The 21709-nt window shown below is 46.6% G+C and overlaps 1 protein-coding gene across 2 annotated transcripts; it reads left to right on the forward strand.

Annotated features, from left to right (window-relative positions):
• The first annotated feature begins 800 nt into the window (after positions 1–800).
• On the forward strand, positions 801–13603 carry LOC132021792 (signal-regulatory protein beta-1-like). Of its 2 annotated transcripts, XM_059406681.1 has the most exons (6): positions 801–900; positions 4376–4732; positions 7145–7465; positions 8059–8379; positions 12294–12401; positions 12935–13603. In XM_059406681.1, the coding sequence occupies exons 1-6, from the start codon at positions 831–833 to the stop codon at positions 12952–12954; spliced, it is 1197 nt and encodes a 398-aa protein (XP_059262664.1). In that variant the 5' UTR covers positions 801–830; the 3' UTR covers positions 12955–13603. The 2 variants fall into 2 exon arrangements, with proteins under 2 accessions (XP_059262664.1, XP_059262663.1); XM_059406680.1 differs by lacking the exons at positions 12294–12401; positions 12935–13603 and having other exon boundaries at positions 8059–8563.
• Positions 13604–21709: the final 8106 nt, after the last annotated feature.

Consider the following 21709-nt stretch of genomic DNA (forward strand, 5'->3'; position numbering starts at 1 on the left):
TAGAGAGCCCAGATATGGACACTTAACTTTATGGTCAATTAATCTTCGACAAAGCAGGAAAAAATAAACAGTGGAAAAAAGACAGTCTCTTCAATAAATGGTGCTGTGAAAACTGGACAGCTATATATAGAAGAATGAAATTCGACCATTCTCTTACACCGTACACAATGATAAACTCAAAATGGATAAAAGACCTCAATGTGAGACAGAAATCCATCAGAATCCTAGAGGAGAACATAGGCAGTAATCTCTTCGATATCAGCCACAGCAACTTCTTTCAAGATATGTCTCCAAAGGCAAAGGAAACAAAAGCGAAAATAAACTTTTGGGACTTCATAAAAATCAAAAGCTTCTGCACAGCAAAGGAAACAGATAATAATTTTTTAAATTTTTTATTTCTTTTCGGGGTAACAGTATTCATTGTTTTTGCGGCACACCCAGTGCTCCATGCAATCCCTGCCCTCTCTAATACCCACCACCTGGCTCCCCAACCTCCCACCCCCACCCCTTCAAAACCCTCAGATTGTTTTTCAGAGTCCATAGTCTCTCATGGTTCACATCCCCTTCCAATTTCCCTCAACTCCCTTTTCAAAAAACACACAAAACCCCCACCAAAACGTAAGAAGAGGTCCCTCTCACCATATGAGGCCTCCTCAACCACTCCCTGTTTGAGAACCCAAAAGTAGATCTCAGCCTTACAGCTGTGTGACTGCATTATAGATGCTTCCTTCCTCTTCCATCACCAGAGGGGCAGGCTGTTCCTTCCCACAGATCAGAAGCTATCACCCAGCACACAAATTTGCAGCGAGTGGGATCCTCAGGCCTCCACAATGTGGGCCCCTGCCTCCGGATCGTGCCCTTCTCCTCACCTGCTGCTGGCTCTGCTGTTGGGACTCACAGGTGAGTGTTGCCTTGAAGGAGACTCCCCTTTCCCTGCCTCCTCAACCACTCCCTGTCCCTGGGCATTTAGGGCCTCCATGTAAACACAGGTGTGCTACCCACACCCTCCACAAAAAGCCAAGGACTGGGTCTCATCTGAGCTTGAAATCAGGGATCTGAACATTTCCTCTGGGGATCCATCACTTGTAGCTGGTTACCACCAACATCCAAAGAATCAGTGCTTCAATGGGTAACAACGACAACTTTGTGTACGTTCATTAGTCTAATCCTCACAACATCTGTGCCTGATAGCTATGACTGTACTCCTGATTGCAGATAGGGAGGCAGAGAGATTAACCAGACCAGAGTCACCTACTTAAGTCCCTGGAGCAGCTGGGGTTCATGTCCAGCCCACTCAGCTCCACAGTTCATCTTTTAACCATGTTATGCTTCCTGGATCCTCAGTGGAGGCCAAGTGTAGAAACATCAGAAACACAGAGAGGCAAATAGTAGAAGAGCCATCACGTATCACACGCAGAGGATTTCAGAATTCCACTGTGCTGCGTGTACTCACAAACTCTTGTTAATGATGTGTTGCATGTTTCCTAGGAGCCAAATTGTTACTGAAGTTTAACATGTACTATAATTTCACTTAATCCTCAAAAAAATCTCTATACTAGCATGCTGGGCCACACTGTACATATACAGGGAAGGCACTTACCTCTGTGTGTGTGTGCATGCGCGTGCATGCATAGGAATGGGCATAGGGAGGGGTACACACATGCATGTGCACACACACATGGGATTTTGGAAAACACTTTGCTTTTTCTCCTCATAATGCAGCCAGTCTACGTGAAATGCACAAGAGAACGATGTTTGGACCTTTTTCTCTGAGCTACTCACCCACTTCTTTAATTCTCTAAACCTACCTCTCACCCCTCACCAAGCTCTTAAATTAAAAACAAACTTCTCTCTTGGTAAAATGAGTAGAAGCTTGTGCATTGCTACCTTGGAAATGCCTCCATGATGGATTCAAGTGGCTGAGGAAAGAAGGGTCAAAAATTCAGGGATTCTTGCCTGTGTGATCTGCATCTGTAATTATATCCACTTTCATATCCCAATCCCAGTTATCTGGTGTCCACTGATGCCTCCGTGCCTCAGGAAATCCTCATGAGTGATAACTTTCCAAATTCCTGAACACTAACGATGTGCCACACACACATCTGGAAATGTCTATGTCCATTATGTCATGTAATCTTTGTATCCAAGGGAGACATTCTTGTCACCCCTACCTTGCAGATAAGAAAAGAAGGCACAGAAAGGGCCAAGGCCACTGAGTATAAGTGAGAAGGTAGGATTAGAACCCAGGCAGTCTGATTCTAGATCTCACAGGTCTAACCATTGCTCTTTTCAAACCCTATGACCCTAGGTCGATCCCATGAGATTTCTGCAGATCTTCCAGTCAGTGTGGGGAAGGGGTGGTGTGGTAAGGAACATTTGTGGTTTGCTTCTTTCAAGTGCTTCTGTATTCTGGGTATATGCAAGTGTTTGTTTCCTCCACGTCATCTATGTAGAAAACTCGGCTTCTGATATAATGTCCTGAGAAACTCTCCACTGAAAATAGACTTCATGGTCTCCAAAAGGGGTCTCATTGGGCAATTCACACATTATACAAATATTAACTATATACCTACTAGGCGACAAGAACAGTTATATTAACATAGGGCATGTTGATGAATAAAAGACACAAAATAGTTGACCTTTTAGAAGTTGTATCATAGTGGAGGAAAGGACAGGAAACAATAGACGCAATAGATCAGTAAATAACAGAGGTACAGAGAGTGATGAACATTACAGAAAAAACATGACAGTGCAGCTGGATACGACAATGGGAGAACTGCCAGGGTGGGATATATTTAAACAGGTAGCGTGGAGCAAAGATAGTAAGAAGGCAATGGAGTGAGCCATGTGATTTTCTGGGGGGAGAGCCTCCTTGAACAGCATTGGGAACAGCATGAGAGCAGAATCCTCTGCTCTGTTCAAAGATTCAGGCTTTTTTTTTTTTTTTAAATAAATTAATTTATTTATTTTCAAAAAAACAGTATTCATTATTTTTTCACCACACCCAGTGCTCCATGCCATCCATGCCCTCCATAATACCCACCACCTGGTACCCCAACCTCCCATCCCCTTGCCACTTCAAACCCCTCAGATTGTTTTTCGGAGTCCATAGCCTCTCATGGTTCACCTCCCCTTCCAATTTCTCCCAACTCCAGTCTCCTCTCTAACACCCCTTGGATTCAGGCTTTTATTCTGAATGAAATGGTAGCTATTGCAAGGTTTTGAAGACAGAAGTGACACGATCTGACACGAGTTTCATTCTAGCATTTGGTTGAGAATGGAAGACCACAGGACATAGAGAGAAGCAGCTAGAGCCCTCAAGAGCTCAGTGCTTCCATGTGAACAAGGTAAACTGGTTTGCAGAAAGACAGCAGCCAGGAGAGGAAGAGGAAGAGGTCAGCCTGCGGGTGCCTGCAGTAGGGGAGTCTTTAGCCATTAGCATAGGAATTGAGGTGGGAAATAAAGGCACCCAAGGTCAACACCATAAGCATCCGGGAGAATAAAGGTGCCTCCGCTGAGATGTGCAAGGATATGTGGGAAACTGAGTTCAGTTTAGGACATGTTAGCTATGAGAGGTTTACTTCTAGCTAAGAAAAAGTTCAAACAATGTTTGTACATACATAGCATAGCTGAGAGACAAGGCGTGGGTCAAAAATAGAAATAAGAGGAATATAGATACACAAGTGGTAGAATTTTCACCTTTCCTTGGCTCCTCATAACCACCTAATCCTCTTCCCTCTCCCCTCCCATTGTCCCTCTACGTCTCCCTCCATGGTGCATTCCTGTTTCTTCCCATTTTCCTCCTAGCAGTTCAGCTTCCTGACCCCAGTCTTCTCCAGACCTAGAAATCAAAGTACATGATGTTCTTGGCATGCACAGGATGTGCCTGTAATAGCTCGTGCCCTCCTTAGGAGGCATGTTTGGTTGCAAGTACCGCTAAGTGCATGGGTTTTACCAGCTCACACTCTGCAACGGTGAACCACAAATTTCCTCCCTGAGGAGTAGCTAAGAAATGGAAAAGAACACTGGGTATGTGTGTGATGCACCAGCAGCCTGCTTCTATGATTTCTGTCCCTGCCTGGTTTTGAGGACTCTTCACGTAAGAAGAAAAGGGTAACTGTTTCTCGATGTCTCCAGAGATGAGCTAGTCACCAAGGCAGGAAATCCACCTGCAAAGTCAAACCTGCTCTATGCCACATCACTGAGCCTCTCTGTATCTTTCTTTCCTCCATTGTGATGGGGTCTCCAGTTTCAGGCTCGGGGGAAGGGTTGCTCCCGGTGTGCACTCAGTCAGGGAGCTGTTGTGCATAAACACATGAGGAGATGCGCAGGATCACGGCAGGATGAGGAGACGACTGCTCTCTTTTCCCTCCAGGTGTGGCCGGTGAGGCGGGGCGGCAGGTGATCCAGCCTGATAAGTCAGTGTCTGTTGCAGCCGGACAGACAGCCACTCTGCGCTGTACCGTGACCTCCCTGATCCCCAGAGGGCTGGTTCAGTGGTTCAGGGGGACAGGGCCAGGCCGGGAGTTAATCTTCAGTTTCAAAGGAGGTCACTTTCCCCGAGTAACAAATGCTTCAGACACCACAAGGAGAAACAACATGGACTTTTCCATCCGCATCAGTAACATCACCCCAGCAGACACTGGAACCTACTACTGTGTGAAGTTCCAGAAGGGGACCCCTGATGATGTGGAGTTTAAGTCTGGACCAGGCACCCAGGTCACTGTGAGCGGTGAGTATGGCCTGGGCCTTCTTGTCCCTTGGTTGTGACAACAAGGCAATAAGAATGACCTCCATTGTCTGACCAACAGCTAAGAATCAGGCGTTGTGGTGAATGTCCCTGAATTCAGCCGCTGCCATGAATCAGGGAAGGAGAGGCCTGGAGAGGTCCTGATGCTTGCTCAACGCCCCTGATAAATGCGGGAAAGTCTAGAACCCCAGTCCGTGGATCCATAATTCTTGCCTTTTTCAATCCTGACCAGCTCTCTGGTTCCAGGGATGAGGGACTTACACTCTGAGTGATTTGGCCCATCACATGACCCAGTCTTACTCCTGCCTCCAGAGAGTGTCCCCGCCATGTGGCTGACTCTTCTCTAACTCAACACTTACTGAGTTACTGCTGTGTGCAGGCTCTCGTCTGCCTGCAGGGGAAACAGGGAACAAAACAGGCAAGGGCTTCTTTCTCATGAAGCTCACATTCCCTTCCCTTCCTGTGGACGAATGTACCCAGGGCAGGGAGGTGGAATATGTCTCTCTTTCAACGTAGAAGAATCACAGTGAGAAGGGGTATAAACTCACTGTTTATGCTGAGAGCCCAGGATGAAGAAGATGCCAGAGGCTGCCACTTGTGGCGGGTCTGTCCTAAATGCATCATGTAATTCAGGGATTGACCTCCATAAGAGCACTGAGTCTCCCCTCAGCTCCTTGACATAGGCATGCGGGTGGTTTTATCCTGATTGTGCAGGTGTTACAAGAGTTCCCAGTCATACCCACCTTGCCTGGGCACGAGAACTAGTACGTGGCTCCAGCACCAGGCAGATCTGTTCCTCCTGGGAGAGCTCTCCTCCCTCTTCCCCAAGCTGCCCACACAGGGGATGCCCTGGTTGAGAATGGATGAAGCTGGAGGGACCATCTCAGCCCATTTACAGATGACAGCGAGACCTGCAGACCTGGCCTGAGCAGGGAAATGAGCCACAGCCTGACTCACAGCCCTGCTCTCTGCACACTCACTGTGCTGGCCAAAGCGGGTGAAAGTGCCCACCCTCTCCTTGAAACTCTTGTAAATCTTGTATGGTTCTCTTTGTCAGCAGTAAACATTAAGAAAACATGGGAGGAGGTGGGCTAGCTTTGAACCCCCAGATCAGACAGGTATGCAAACATCTGGTGAAGTGTCAAGCCTGTTCCTGGAGGACACGGCTTCTCACGAGTAACAGGATCCAGAGTCTTTCCACTGATGTGTGGTGTTGCTCCTTCACTGAGCAGCCTGGGACACCAGCCTTGACAGAGCAGAAGGGACCCGCAATCCCAGCAACACTGGGCACCCCATTCCTGGCTCTGCCTACTAAGGATGACTGAGGCACATCTTGGAGGGTGTTCGGCTCCGTGAGCGAGAGTTCACATTCTAGAACTCAGCTGTTGGGACCCGACATCTTCCCTCTGTTGTTGTCGAGTCAACATGTCTGGACACCCGGAAGGGAGCCCTCCCCATAACCGTTTTCAGTGAGAATGTCTGATGGAAAAGGAGGGTGGCTGTCACTTTCGGGCTGGAGAAGGTGGGACATTTATTCTGTTGTGGATGAAACAGCTGGAGGCCACAGGAAGTCCCCCCGGTAAAGAGCAGTCCCATTGTAACTGGACCAAAGGAGCTTGGCTCCTAGGTGAGAGAGAGACAGAGACCACCCTGGGGGAGTTTCCTCACAACGTTGTCTTTATTTTACAGGTAAAGGATCACAGGGAATAATTTTCAAAGCCTTGATGCTGAACAGGGGCAAGTAGGCTCTATATATTAGGGCTGCAGATGAATATTCAGAGGGGGATTTTAGCACTATAATGAGACTGAGGTTACTGTCAGCCACTTTCTGATTCATCTGCTCTTTTCCATCTGCATTTCCAGTGATAAATTTCAAGCAGAACCAGTTGCATTCCCTTACTTGCCCCTTCCTGCAATCCCGGTAAGGAGAAGTGCCTCTTGTCCCATGTCACAGAAGAGGAGCCTCGCCGTGCCATAGCCCCATTGTGGTCAGCTGGCCAGCCCAGTTCTGGCCTCTTTAGGGGTCCCTGTTCACTATACAGTCTGTTGCATATGTTCTCTGACCTCAGTGATGTTTGCAGAGAGGCAGCTAGCAACGGTTGATGCCAACAGTCAGACCCATCAGAAACGTCTTTCCTGTGCCCAGATTGGTGGGAAGTCACCTGGCAGAGAAGTGAGGGGGGGGATTTGAACTCAGGCCTAGAACTGCACCTGGGCCCTACCCCTGAGTCAGAGTTCAGCTCTGGAACGTCAGGGCCTCCTCTGTGCAAGGAGGAGAGGACACCGCCCTCCGCACACTCTCAGAAGGGTGGCGGGTTCTCCACAGCGCCCTACAGGTTCCTGAGCGCTGAGGACCACAGTCATGCTCACTGTTCACAAATGTTTCTCTTGTAGCCAAACCCTCTCTCCCCGTGGTGTCTGGCCCCACAGCCAGGGCCTCGCCGGAGCAGACAGTGCACTTCACCTGCAAGTCCCGCGGCTTCTCCCCCAGAAACATCACCCTGAGATGGTTCAGAAACAGGAATGAGCTGGCAGCCTCCCGGACCAGCGTGGACCCAGAGGGAAACAGAATGTCCTACAGCATCTCCAGCACAACCAGGCTGGTGCTGGCCCCGGGGGACGTTCGCTCCCAGGTCATCTGCGAGGTGACCCACGTGACCCTGCAGGGGGGCCCTCCTCTTCGTGCGACTGCCAACCTGTCTGAGGTCCTCCGAGGTAGATGCCCCTCCTTCCCAGCCCCAGCCTGGGTCTGGCCCCCAAGTCTCTGAGCCTACCCCTCCCCCCCGCTTCCTGCTCCAGGCCCTCTGTTCCCTGGAGTCTGACGCCTGGCAGACCCTCCAGGTTACCTGCACCTAGATGTGCCTTCCCCTCCTACTGTTTCCATGGCTGCTGTGGGGTGAACACCTACCACATGCCAAGTACTACTCTCAGTCATTTCCTTTACTGTACCATAGCAACTCCAATTATTGAACACCCACTGTACTCCATGCCACCGTGTGTTTGGTGGGGTCATTTGTTTTGCTACAGTTATTCTATTCCAGCTGTATGCGTGGGGCTGAGAATCGTGATTTCACTAATTCTTAGCCTACCAGGAGCCATCATTCCTTGAGCACCTACTGTGTGCTGGGCACTGTGCTTAGGGATTCATCCATATGCAAAGACTACTCTCAGTGTTAGAGCACCAGCTGTATGCCTAGCTCTGTTCTGAGTGACCCCCTTGCTGGGGGGGGGGGGGCTACGTTCTCAAGCCCCTTCCCCGTGTTCTGTCTGTTCCATGAGGTGAGAGCTTCTTCCCTGTGCTGTTTCAGTTTCGCCCACCTTGGAGGTTTCCCAGAAGCCAGTGTCAAGAGACCAGGTGAAGGTCACTTGCCAAGTGAAGAAGTTCTACCCCCAGCGCCTCCAGCTGACCTGGCTGGAGAACGGCAACGTGTCCCGAACAGAAATGGCCTCAAGGTCCTCGAACCTTGTAAAGAACAGGGATGGGACCTTTAACTGGACGAGCTGGCTCCTGGTGAACTCATCTGCCCACAGGGAAGACGTGGTGTTCACCTGCCTGGTGCAGCATGACGGGCAGCCCGCGGTCACCAGAAACCATACCCTTGTGGCCTCTGCCCACCAGAAGGACCAGGGTGAGACCTCAATGGTCCTGTTTCTTGTGTCCTGCTCCCTGTGCCCTCACCTGACAATGATTAAGTCACCATGTCTGGCCAGCCATGTCTCCCTCTGTTCGTTCCCACCTAGCATGGTCTCTGTCTCTTCTACACTTTTCCATCATCAGCATGGAAAATGCCTGCACTTGCCACTCTGAAATTCCAGAAGGGACCCTGAGGACTTGGGAGTTTTGAGTCTTGACGAGGCTTCTGGGTGACCGTGTGTGGTCACATCTGGGATCTCCTCTCTCCCTTTATTTGTGACAGCAGATCAGCAATAGTCATGATCGCTCAAGGCACATTTACTTTATGCCAATTCCAATTTATTTCTGGTCTCCTTTCCTGCTTAACCAACCTGTTGGCCTGGAATTTTACAGAAGGGACTCAGGGGACAGTGAGGGACAGATGGCAAACATTTCCTGCCCTTAGGACAGCTGAGGAGCTAAGCTATTCGAGGGAAACCTGAGTCTCTGAAGATGGACCAGCAACTGTACAAAAAAACGGGGGTGTGTGTAATTATAGCAGGGGCATTGTCCCAAAGAACTACGGTGTCCCCTTTCTACAACTAAAGCATTCCTTATTTCTCCCTCGTGTAACATCAGGAGAGGTCAAGCCAGTTTTCCAGCAGTCTTTATTCCAGAAGATCTTTAAAGGCCCATGTTCCTTCTCATGTGCCCAATGACAGTGTCCTCTTGCCTGGGCCAACACTGGGCCACTGAGTGTTCATGTCACTTCTTCCCAGGAGATTAGAGATAGGAAGGGGAAAAGGAACAATTTCTCTTAAAAGTAGAGGTATGCAGAAGTTGCTTAATTGTGTCCACTAATGAGTTAGTCATGGATCCACATCCAGCTCCAAATGGAGTCCACACTTGTGTGCTTATGTGATTAATGACATGGTTTCTTCTATAAAACCTATAATATTACATTCTTAGTAAAATTAACAATAATTCCTAATATCACCTAAAATGGAGTATATATTCCAATTTTCTAAAGATTCTTCTATTAACTTTACTTTGTGGACCTAACTTTGTTTTATTCACTTGTAAATGTTTCAAAAATTTTTCCTGTGAAATACCTGGGTCTCCATGATTTTTTTTAATATTTTCTTTATTTATTTTACACACACAGAGAGAAATCACAAGTAGGCAGAGAGGCAAGCAGAGAGAGGGGGGAAGCAGGCTCCCTTCTGAGCAGAGAGCCTGATAGGATCCCGGGACCCTGTGATCATGACCTAAGCCGAAGGCAGAGGCTTAACCCTCTGAGTCACCCAGGCACCTGATCCTTCTTTTGCTCTGAGAAGAATCCGAATAGCTAGGGCTACTCAAATTCTTCATTTCATATTGGATGGTTGTGGTAGGCTGTGCTTTTGAGAAATGTGGTCTTTTTCTCTGAGTTGTCAAATTTCTGCATATATAGAGCTTCTCATAGTATTACCTAGTAATCCTTGTGATGTCTGCAGGGTATCTCATTTCATCCCTGATATTGGAAATTGGTCAATTCTCTCTTTTTTTTTTTTTCATTGTTACAATGGTTAGAAGTTTTTCAAATTTATCAGTCTTCTCAAAGAACCCACTTTCGTTTCAGTGATATTCTCTATTTTTTGTTGTTAATTTCTTTGCTTTTACTCCTCTTTTTTTTTTTTAATTTATTTCCTTCTCTTGTGTTGAGCTTATTTTGCTCCTCCTCATTTTTTTTGAAATGGGAAAAACATTATCAAGTCTAGACTTTTCTTTGTTTGATTGCCACAGCTGGGCCTCCTCCTGGGCTTGGGGAATCGGGAGTGTGGACCTGGGATACCTGGTATGGGTTCCTCCTCCAAAATGGAAGCATCCAGCCCACCTGGCTTCCTCTTCCACTTTTCAGAGCCCTCCATGGGTGGACTTCACGTGAGTTCCAGTAGTCAGGCTTCTACTGAGCCAGGAGAGGTGGGAGAGATGAGTCCACACCATTCCTTGCCTTTCTTGTGCTTCATGAAGGTGGCAGGGGAATGGCATAAGGGGATGTTCATTTGGACGTGGAGATTTTTCTCTTTAGTCTCCAGAGATTCTGCAGTTTGGGCGTTGCTCTTCAGGGACTACCACAAGCCAGTTTTCCATAAAATTTACTGTCCTTTTGTTGTTTTTCCTTTGGGTTGAGAGGCTGTATTTGGAGATGAGTAGCTAAGCCTCTGTCTTGTACTTAGCAGCCCATTACAAAGTGCCCAGAGGACTTTGAAATGCTTGGCCTCAGTGTCTCTATCCCATATCTTGGTATCCATCTCCCATATTTCCCCATCAGAGCCCTACTCCAGCACAGTAGGTGCAGTGTAGCTGAGAATTCTGTAGCACTGATACTCTTATGATTATGTTGGACTCAACTGTGTCCTCAGCTTTTTCTGCCCTCTAGCTCTAGAAGGTAAGAGTCTGTACTGTTGCACAGAAGTCCCCTGACATTCACACATAACTTTTCACATGTGATCAGTCTTCACTTTGCATGTCTTTCTCTGAATGGTTGATGCCCTGCAACAGCCACCCAACCCATTGTTCTTATAATTATCACGTCATCAGAATGCCAGGATACTCCCCTCCTTTGCTTACACCAGCCCAGGTCATCACGGTGAGGTTTCAGCAGTGACAAGGGTAGGGCAAGCCGACACCTACCCTGCTCAACCTTCCACAGGGCTGGGGGCCTCATGACCAGCTGGTAGACAAACTCCACACATCAAGTGACCCATGAGTGACACTCTCAGATGATATGAGAAGAGAAAAAGCTCACTGGGGTTGCTGCCCAATCCACCTATGTGAGAGAGCGAAGGAGGCAGGACTGGCAGAGGGAGATGTTGACACAATTCAGGACGGCAAGACTCAGCCTCAGACAGAGAGCAAGCAAGCTGCCTGCTCTTCATGAATTTTTTTAAATGGAGAGGAATGGTTTCGCCTCTGTACCCCCACTTCTTCAAGCCTTCTCCTGCTGGATCCACTCTAGAAACAGGTTCAAACATGGCCAATAAAGCTCTTTCAACACAGAAAATGTCCAGGGGCCCCAAAGCAGAGACCTGACATCCTCTAACATGTCAGGGGCAAATATTCTCAGGACCTACTCCTTCCTTTAAGATTACTCTATATTTCAAAAAAAATTGGACTTTTTAAATTCAAATACAAAAACAAAAATGGGTCATTGTATAAAGTCAAAAAATCAGAAGCTGTCCTTCCGGATCAACAGTCTATGTCCAAGAGAGAGACGTCGGCTGAAAGTGGCAATAGGGTTCAGGTGGCCTGATGGTCAGAAACTCTCCTGAGCATTAGACCCCATTTCCTTGCCTCCCCAGGATACTGCCCAGCCAGCAGGTCTCCTGACGTCAGGTCATCCTGAGGACTCTCTCCTCACCTCTGTACATGGGAGTCGTCAAACCATGTGCGTGGAGCAAAGCAGGGCAGCCTTACCCCCAACTGACCGTGACGTCTGTTCTCACTCCACTTGAGGCTGGGCAGACATTTGTCCCTATGGCCCAGAGAGTCTGGCTTTGTCCTGGTTAAAGACAAGGTCTCAGAGCCATCCTGTAGGCCAGCAGTGAGGGGTTTCCCTGGGTCTGTCCACCTCATCTGTGGCTCATCAGAAAGAGGCTGTGTGACCTGCCCCACTGGGTGTGAGGACCAATTCAGTAAACCAACCTTACCCATTCCTGAGGGTTCGTTCTTCCCACCTCTTACCCCAAGAAGGACACCTGGCAGTGAGAAAGGCGTGAATGAGGTGAAGAGCATCTTACCCCGAATTCAGCCTTGAGCAGGGGAAGAATTCATGAACCTCAGAGCACTGATAAGCCTGAGTCATTTCAGATACAGTAAGTGGAGGACCCAGGGCATGGACTCCAGGGTGCCCCCCTCTGATGGTGCCTCCTATCCCTTCTTTTCCAGAGTCAAGGCCATTTACTCCATTCCTGATGGCTGTTAGCCTGGCCCTGAAGCTGTTGCTGCTCATCACTGTCTCTGCCATCTATGTCCACAAGAAGCGAGCGCCGGATTGTAAGTTGTGGGTCAGGGAGGGCAGGCCAAGTTTACTCCCAGAAAGAGCCACGTCAGGAAGAGGGGCAACCCACAGGTCACACAGGGTCAGCGCCCACCTGCAGTAAAGAGCATGTGACACACCTCCCTTGATATGCTCGGTCTCAGGGGTCCCAGCTTCCTGAGGTGTTGGGGGAGACGGCCTTTAGTCTATAAACATGGACAGGGTCAAAGGCTATCAAAGAGTGTGGACAGAGTCCTAGGGATTCTGGGAAGGAAGTGGACAGAGAGGCTGAACGACAGGCATCTGTGTGGGAGGATCTCTTGGAGACCATCATTAGATAACAGAGACTGGGGCTCCTTTGGGCACAAGATGTCTGCATTTGGAGGAATGCTAACAGGTGCCAGAGAGCTGCTCTGAGGACTGCTTCCAATCTGACCCTCTGTGGGAAATATTGGAGGGGAGAGGGAAGGGGAGGGGGAATCAAGCCCTAAGGGAGGAAGGCTAAAGTGGCAGAGTCCTCTATCAGGGGCTGCCTGTCCTTTCACAACAGGTGTCCCAGGAGGAAAATAGCACCGAGGACATAAGAGACACATGGGAAACATTTCTGGAATGCTGAGCCAATAATCAACTGTGAACATGGGTCCCACAGCTCCTCCCTTCCTCCCCTACCTCATGGCACCCTCAGTCTCTGCTCCCTCCTTCCTTCCTTGAGGGCCCAGGCAAAGACAAGGAACAAGGAGAAGCTTCCCCAACTCTGCCCCAAGTACCTTGCTTCCTCCAGAGACCCACCTGCCCACAGTCCCTTCTGCTCCTTCTCACAATCCTTGATGCCCCCAGAGCTGGGTGCTCACAGCATGTCCTCAGCAGGGGTCATGGGAACTTGCTCTTGGGACTGATGCATGGGGATCTGCCTGAATGTGAGAAACAAGTCACATCTATGCATACCAGGTGCCTCTCATTCATATTCTGGGGACTGTGGCCTGAACTTCGTGCTCACATCCATGTTCTTGAGAGTTATTTCTGCTAATCCCCGACATTCTAGCCTTGTTGAGGTTCTTCACTGGGTTGTAAATAAAATGAATCTCATCCTGGTTTGAAGAAGAAAAATGATTCTCCTTCCTCTTTGTCTACATGTCCTACTCCTCTGTCCCAGGGACAAGATGCCCTCTTCCCTGTGAGGGGAACACTAGCTCTTCTGTCACCTTTATCCTTCCCAGCCCCACTGCTCATGCACATAGGCTGGCAGTCCAGAAGCCTGGAGCCATCCTTGGTTTTCTTACTTTATATCCCATCTTCAATTCTGCCTTCAGAATGCCACGTCCGGTGGCGAGATGGTAAATGTGAAACAATCTACTCAGGGAAAGGAAAAGAAGCCTGATTTGTAGCGCTTGTGGGCTTCCATGGTGTCAGTACTCCCAATGTGACCAATGGCAAGCTAGCAACAGTTTAACAACGTGCTTGCAACATTCTGGAAAAGCTCTCAATAGGGAGTGCAAGCGTCCTCCCAAAACCAGTGAGCTCCATCCAGAATCTGCACAATGCTCATCGCAAGGCTGCTCCCTCGCCCTGGCCACCAGCACATCTTCCTGGACCATTCTTCATCTCTTATAGGCTCTCCATTTTCAGCTAAAGTGATTCCATGGCAATGGAAGTCAAACTGTGTCGTTCCTCTGCTTCTTCCCCCTAAAGATCTACATGGTGTTCTCTCCCTCTTTTAAGCTCTGTTTACACTTCACTTTATTAAAAAGTCCCTTCCATAAACCACCCTATATAAAATATCAATTCCTTTCTCTCACTCTGTGTTCCCACAGCCCATAACCTAATTAAATTGTTTCCCTAGAGGGGCGCCTCGGTGGCTCAGTGGGTTAAAGCCTTTGGCTCAGGTCATGATCCCGGGGTCCTGGGATCGATCCCCGCATCAGGCTCTCTGCTCAGCCAGGGAGCCTGCTTCCTCCTCTCTCTCTGGCTGCCTCTCTGCCCACTTGTGATCTTTGTATGTCAAATAAATAAAAATAAAATCTTAAAAAAAAAGAAGACTTTCATGCTACTTCTCCAAATAATGAGCTCAAGAATTAGAAGAGGAATATGTAGAATTTATAATTAGAAACATAATAGAAGGAAATGTCCCAAAACTGAAGAAAAATGTGAGTTCTTAACGTTGAAAGGATTCACCAAGTCCCACACATATCCATGAGAGAAAGCACACAGCTAGACATAAACTGGTGAAACAACATCACTAAATTGTTTCCCTAGAACTTCGGATTAGCTGACATGGTAAGTGGAGGCAGTGCTCACTTTGTAAAATAGTGCAGGACAGAACAATAATGGTGCAGCTGAAACCACGCAAAGTGATCTCAACAGTCAATGGGAGAATAATGATTTTTCTGTGACCTTTAAAAATGTCTTTTAAAACACAGAAAGTTGGGGCACCTGGGCCGCTCAGTGGGGTTAAGGCCTCTACCTTCAGCGCAGGTCATGATCCCAGGATCCTGGGATCAAGCTCTACATTGGGCTTTCTCCTTGGCAGGGGGCCTGCCTCCCCCCGCATCCCGCCTGCCTCTCTACCTACTTGTGATCTCTGTCAAGTAAATAAATTTTAAAAATCTTAAAAAAAAAACTCAGAAAGTTTCCAAATATCAATGATGAATGTATAGAAAAATGAAAAAATAATAGAACCATTATTTATTTTGTGCACTGTCATTTCAAATATTGAAACACTGAAAGAGGAAGCATTTTTTTTAATTTTTTATTTTTTATAAACATGTATTTTTATCCCCAGGGGTACAGGTCTGTGAATCAGCACTCACCAAAGCACATACCCTCCCCAATGTCCATAACCCCACCCCCCTTCACCCCAACCCCCCTCCCCCCAGCAACCCTCAGTTTGTTTTGTAAGATTAAGAGTCACTTATGGTTTGTCTCCCTCCCAATCCCATCTTGTTTCATTGATTCTTCTCCTACCCACATAAGCCCCCATGTTGCATCACTACTTCCTCATATCAGGGAGATCATATGATAGTTGTCTTTCTCTGCTTGACTTATTTCGCTAAGCATGATACGCTCTAGTTCCATCCATGTTGTTGCAAATGGCATTTTGATTTTTCTAAAGATTCATCATGAACAGTTCCCACGACGCTTGCCTTCTTCCAATCGCATGGTTGACCATATAGGGCCAACATCTGAATTACCTCACTCCAGTCTCAGTTGGGATCTGAGCTTCCATCCCTTGTACTTTCAATGTTGTGAAATCCTTACCATATTAATTTGAATTCTTCTGCTATCACATCCTCTGGGACCTTTTCACTCTCCCTCCCACCATCTTCTTCAAGGATGTGGTAAACTTATCTCACTCTGCTCCTCTGGCTGCACATCCACACTCTGGGGACCAGCACTCCTGTCACCATTCCCCTGGTAGCTATGCCTTCATGAGCCCCACTTGCAATCAATTTGAACTTCACCTTCGCCACATCTCTTCTCATTTCTCCATCATACTTTCAGCTTTGTGCCAATCCCTTTGGCCACTATTCATTTTTGTATAATGCCATCTTGGTTCCTCTCTGGGAGAGCAGGATACAACACAATCACCTGTATTGCTGTCTGTGGTAAAGTGAGTAATAGAGTCACAGAGAACCACCACTATCGGCTTTGAAAGACGTGATGCTTACTTATCATGATGAGCACCTGTTGGTTACAGAGATCTGTGGCCTGAGGACGAGCTGGCAGCAAAATTTGTACCTCATGCATTTGCTCATGGAAAATTCCTCTGTGCCAAATGAAACTGAAATCACGTGTTGGGGGACTGATGGTATTTAACTGACCTGTGTTGACTGACATTCATGCATGCTTGCACCACAGAAACTCAGTCCCTGTTGCCAGACAATGACAGCCACATGTTAGGCCATCACATTTTTAAAACATAGATTGAGGAATAGGTCACTGAAAACATCAGTTTCTACCAAATGCTGGATTTTAAAATACATTTCACTTCATTCTACACTGGTACATGTACCTAAAACCATTTCAATAAATACTACTCTCTCTTCCTTGTGTTTGAATGTTCTACCAGAACTTTATATCCTCCAGAAAGCAAGCAGGTGGATTTTCAAAAAACAAAACAATAACCCAACGATTGTAGTACAAGAATGGGTACAGGAACCTTCTGGAGGAGCTCACAGTGGCCCATGTGCAAGAGTTTGGGCAACAAATAAGTAAAGTAGACCATAACAGATTTGCTCAGTGGGGTTAAGGCCTAGCCATTTGTTATGGTCTAAATGTTCGAGTCCCCACAAACTGAGTGTTAGAATCCACAAGCCCACATGATTGTGTTGACAGGGCGTGCTCCAGAAGAAGAGCAGGTTATGAGTGCTCCACTCTCATGAGTGGGATTAGCCCTTATAGAAGAGACCCCCCAACAAGGGCTACCCTGTTACTACAACCATGTGAGGACACTAGGGGAAATCTGTGAGGGCCCTCTCCCAACCGCACTGGCTCCATGATCTCAGACTCCAGCCTCTTCAACTATGAGCAAGAGCTTTCTTTTGTTTCCTAGGCACTGAGTCTGGGATGTTTGTTATAGGTGCCTGAATTGACTAAGACCGATTATAACAGCCCATATAAATATCTTTGAACCCATATTGATATAAGTAAATTAATAAATTAATAAACTTTACTGTCCTGTATAGCAAAGTTCCAAATGATTTACACAGACACTTCACCCTCAGAAGGGAGCTTAACTGCCTACTCCTGGAGCACAGGAACTAGTGTGACTCCCCTTCAAAGACGACAGAATGGCAAGGAGGAATAGGGAGTAACTACAGAGGGAAGACCTGACAAATACAGTCCAGCCATGTGATCACGAGTTCACCAATAGTCATAAACCATGGCCACAGTGTGCTCCCTGATATAATGTGATGAAAACAACACCTTTCCTCTGTGACCCTCCTCCACACACCCACTCCCCCAGTCTGTGTATGAGAAAAGCATCTGACAAATTGCAATGAGGGACATTCCACCATATACCTGAGCAGCACTCAAAGCTGTCAGGCCGTCACCATCAAGGAAAGTCACGTAGCTCTCACAGCTGAGAGGAGCCTAGAGAGACATGACAAGGAAATATAATGTGGTATACTCCATGGAATTCTGGTCAGAAGGGGGCATGGAGTGAAAACTAAGGAAATCTCTTCTGGACTGAATAGTTTTATCTCTCCATCGTTCATAGAATTTGGAGGTGGGGACTTTGCAGATAATGAGGTCATGAGGGTGGAGTCCCCATGAGTGGGATCATTGCCTTCATGAAAAGGGGCCAGACAGCCAGATCACTCCATCCACCGGGTGAAAATACAAGTAGTTGGCAGTCTGCAACTTCAAAGAGAGATCTCATCACAACCCAACTATCATGGCACCCTGATCTCAGACTTCCAGCCTCCAGGACTGAGAAATAATTTCCTGTTGCTTCAAGGGATCCAGTTTATGCTGTTTTGTTATAGCAGTCTAAGCTAAGACAAAATCAAACTATGGATTTTGGTTAATAGCAATGCCCCAATATTGGTTCATTAATTGTAACAGATGCAACAAATTACTATAAAATGTTATAAAGAGAGGAAACTATATGCAATGCACCTATATATTGGAACTCTGTGTGCTTGTCAAAATTATTCTCTAAATGTAAAACTGTCCCAAAAGAGTAGCTCTATTCTAAAAAAAAAAAAAAAAAAAAAAAAAAAAAAAAAAAGTAAATATGTTGTCCTCATCTGGATCTCTGCCTCTTGCACCCCTTAGAGGGCAATTCAAGGAAATGTGTGGTGGGGAGATGTCTGCGTTTCTATACCCAGATTACATCTTACTTCACAAGTCTAAGGTTCCTCTTTCTTTCTCTGTTCTCTGTCCTTGCTAGAGCTCATTCCAAAGCCTGGCACTCAGAGATTCTAGAACAACCTGCTTCTCAGTCCCCCATGATATTCACTCTAAATATTTCCAATTAGTGAAACCCAGGTTAGTTCAGGTGGGGTCAGGGAATTCTGCGTGCTTTGGTGAGGTAGGGTAGCTTTAAGACCTCAGTGGTGGATGCACTTAATCCATGTCCTGTCCCCAAGCAACTGAGGTGGAAAGGGCTCTGCAGTGGGTGGTGGATCCTGTGATACATCAGGCCTGAGGAGATGACCCTTGGCTGTCAGCCCTCTTTGAGATGGCCTCAGTCGAGGAAAGCCACCATGCGCAAGGTCAAGCCTGGGACCTTGCCACATCCAGTGTCTCATCAACATGGCGATGAAGCCCCTTCCATCCTCTACGACAAAAATAATCACCATCTCCAAAACTCTAACCTCATTCCACACCATGTCTTTGAGTCTCTATGTCAGCAGGAATGCAGCCTGGTGAAACTGGGATGGGATGAGCCTCAGGAATGAGCACATGCTTGTGGATTCCATAAGCTCTGGGAATCCCAAACAACTGGCCCAGTAGGTTCTCAGCTTGTGGCCACCTTGCCTGTCCATGTAATAATCTCAAAGAATAAGTGTCAAAACTTCATGGTCATTCCTTCATCATAATCCCCTTCCTCTGACATCATGGAAGCATGGAGTGTCTTTTCTCCCCAGAGCATGGAGTCCTTGGCCTCTCTAGGACAGTGTTCAGACAGAGAAGGCTCCAGAGGTCACCACAATGCCTGTCCCTGCCTCCCCACTGTGCCCACCTCTGCCATCCCTACTTCTGACACCGCTGCTGGCATTTACAGGGGAATGGGTCCTCAGGTGTATGAGCTGGGGACAACCCTATGCCTTTTTACTGGGTTCTTTTCACCTGTTTACCTAGAATTTCTTGGAGAAAGAATTTTTCTGTCCTCGCCAGAATTTTTAGAACTAAATTAGAGGGGTTCCCAGCTCACAAAAACTGCCAATGGCTGTGTCTGTCCCACACAATTTTGTTCAGGAAATATTTTGTTCTGCTAATGGTCACAGGGCTGAGCACAGCACAGACATCAGAGTTCTCATCCGCCAGCCCCTAGGAACAAAGAACCTGTCTTTTCAATTTATTACCAGCACACAGATGCTACCTCCAGCAAATGTTGGAGAACATGAAATTATAAAGCAGGACAAGAATCTACAATGCTTCCATCCAAAGATGATCACTGTTAAAAATTTGCAGAGGTTTTGTGCGCATGGAATATTGGCAGGAAGTGGTCGCTAGAGGTCTCTCTGGGTCAGTGATGGAAGCAGAACCCTGTAGGCTCTCCAGAGAACTAAGCATTTTGTCTCTACTTGCTGAAAAAATAACAAGCTTGTGGAGTCTCTTCCCCAAGGCTGTTGGTCCAAATACCTAGAATAGCCAACTCAAGATTGACACCATTGGTCTATAAGACTTCCATGAAAGCACAGTAATTGAAACAGTGACTTTGGTGAAAGAACTGACACATTGATCAATGCAACAGAATAGAAAGTCCAGAAATACACCCACATAAATACAGCCAACTGATCTTTGAGAAGGACCAAGATAGTCTTTTCAGCAAATGGTGAACATCAGGACATCGGGACAGACAAATACAAAAAAAAAAAAATTGCTTCTACGTACAGACCTAGCAGGTTTCATAAAAATAACTCATATATAAAAGCCCAAACTATAGAACTTCTAGTAGATATCATGGAAGAAAATCTAGATGAGCTTTGATATGGATTACTTTTTTTTAATAGATTAACTTCAGATCTTAAATCAGTTTTAGGTTCACACCAGAATTGAGCAGAAGGTGCAGAGATTTCCCATGGGACTCTCTTCCCCACACATCACAGCTGCTGCCATTATCAACATCCTCACCAGAGCGCTCATTTATTACAAAAAGGAACCTACACTTAAATGTCATTAGCATCTGAACTCCATAGTTCACATTGTGGTTCACTCTGAGTATTGCATAGTCTCTGGGTTTGATATCAACTTTTATGGTATTATACAGAGTAGTTTCATTGCCCTAAAAATCCTCTATGCTCTTTTCATCTCTTTCCACCCTAAACCCTGGCAATCACTGATACATTTACATTCACCATAGTTTTGCCTTTTCCAGAATGTCATATAGTTGGAATCATGCAGTAAGCAGGCTTTTCCTTTCAATTAATGCTAAGCATTTAAGTTTCCTCCATATCCTCTCATGACGTCCTAGCTCATTTCTTTTAGTGCCAAATAATATTCTACTGTCTGGATGTACCACAATTTCTATATCCGTTCACCTACTGATGGTCATCTTTGTTGCCTTCAGGCTTGGCAATTATAATTAAGCTGCTATAAACTGCAAGGAGAAATCTGCTCCAGGCCTCTCTTCTAGTTTCTGGTACACTCAGACCATCCTCGGATTGTATACGGCATTTCCCCTGTGTCTTTACATCATCTTCCCTCTGTGTATGATAGCTAAGCTGAGTTGTGCCTGAACTCCTGGTCCACAGGAACTAAGAAATACTATGTTTTCCTAAACTATTCTGTTTGTGGTCATTTGGTATTTAGCAAGTTTCCCTGTTTATATAGCATCTATTTGCTCCAGGCCATTCTCCTGTCATGATGCAGAAGAAAGGTACCCTCCCCTTTTCTGTATATGGGTCCTTCTCCCCTTATGCCATATAGCAACCTGATTCGTAATTTTCGTATATTTGTGTCAGTACATGTTGCTAAAAGAGGGTGTAATGAGTCTCCACCTTGACCTAGAACCAGACCCTCACATCATTTTGGGCAAGACAAAGAATATGAGAACTGAAGCCAATTTTCTTTCCTGGAACTTCAGATCAAGACTTCCAGGTGACTCAGCCTGAAAGTTCAGTTTCAGTCAGAGCTGGAGAGACCTTGACCCGGGCCTGCAACATGTCTGCTCACTCCCCAGCAGGACCTGTCTTGTGGTTCTGAAAAAATGGGCAAGAACAGCAACTAATCTACAGTTTCAGTGGAAACCACTATCCCTGAATACACCAAGTAGAAAACACAGACATCAACCACACACACTATTCCATCTGCATCAGTGACATGGAGCCCAAAGATGTGGGCACCCGATACTGTGTGACATGAGCAAGAGGGTGTCTGGTGGCTCCGTCAGTTTAGCATTTGGCTCTTGGTTTTGGCTCAGCTCATGATTTCAGTGTCATGAGAATGAGCATTGAGTCAGGCTCTCTCTTCTCTCTCTCGAATCAATCAATCAATCAATCTTAAAAAGAAATAGGGCATCCTGACTTGGCATATGTATCTGGTTCAGGCACTTATGTGTCTGTGAATGCTGAGTATAGCCTGAGAAACTCCATTTCCTTAGATCATGAAAACAAATTTTTCAAAACTTGAAACATGTACCAAATCATCACTATAT

This window comes from Mustela nigripes, chromosome 7 (assembly GCF_022355385.1).
Source record: "Mustela nigripes isolate SB6536 chromosome 7, MUSNIG.SB6536, whole genome shotgun sequence".
In the NCBI taxonomy this organism is placed as follows: Eukaryota; Metazoa; Chordata; class Mammalia; order Carnivora; family Mustelidae; genus Mustela; species Mustela nigripes.

Excerpts from the sequence above, each read along its gene's own strand:
- LOC132021792 (XM_059406680.1), top strand. The coding sequence starts at position 831 with ATGTGGGCCCCTGCCTCCGGATCGTGCCCTTCTCCTCACCTGCTGCTG. Across the intron at positions 901-4,375 it reads TCTGCTGTTGGGACTCACAG|GTGTGGCCGGTGAGGCGGGG; the intron begins GTGAGTGTTGCC and ends TTTTCCCTCCAG. Across the intron at positions 7,466-8,058 it reads CCTGTCTGAGGTCCTCCGAG|TTTCGCCCACCTTGGAGGTT; the intron begins GTAGATGCCCCT and ends GTGCTGTTTCAG.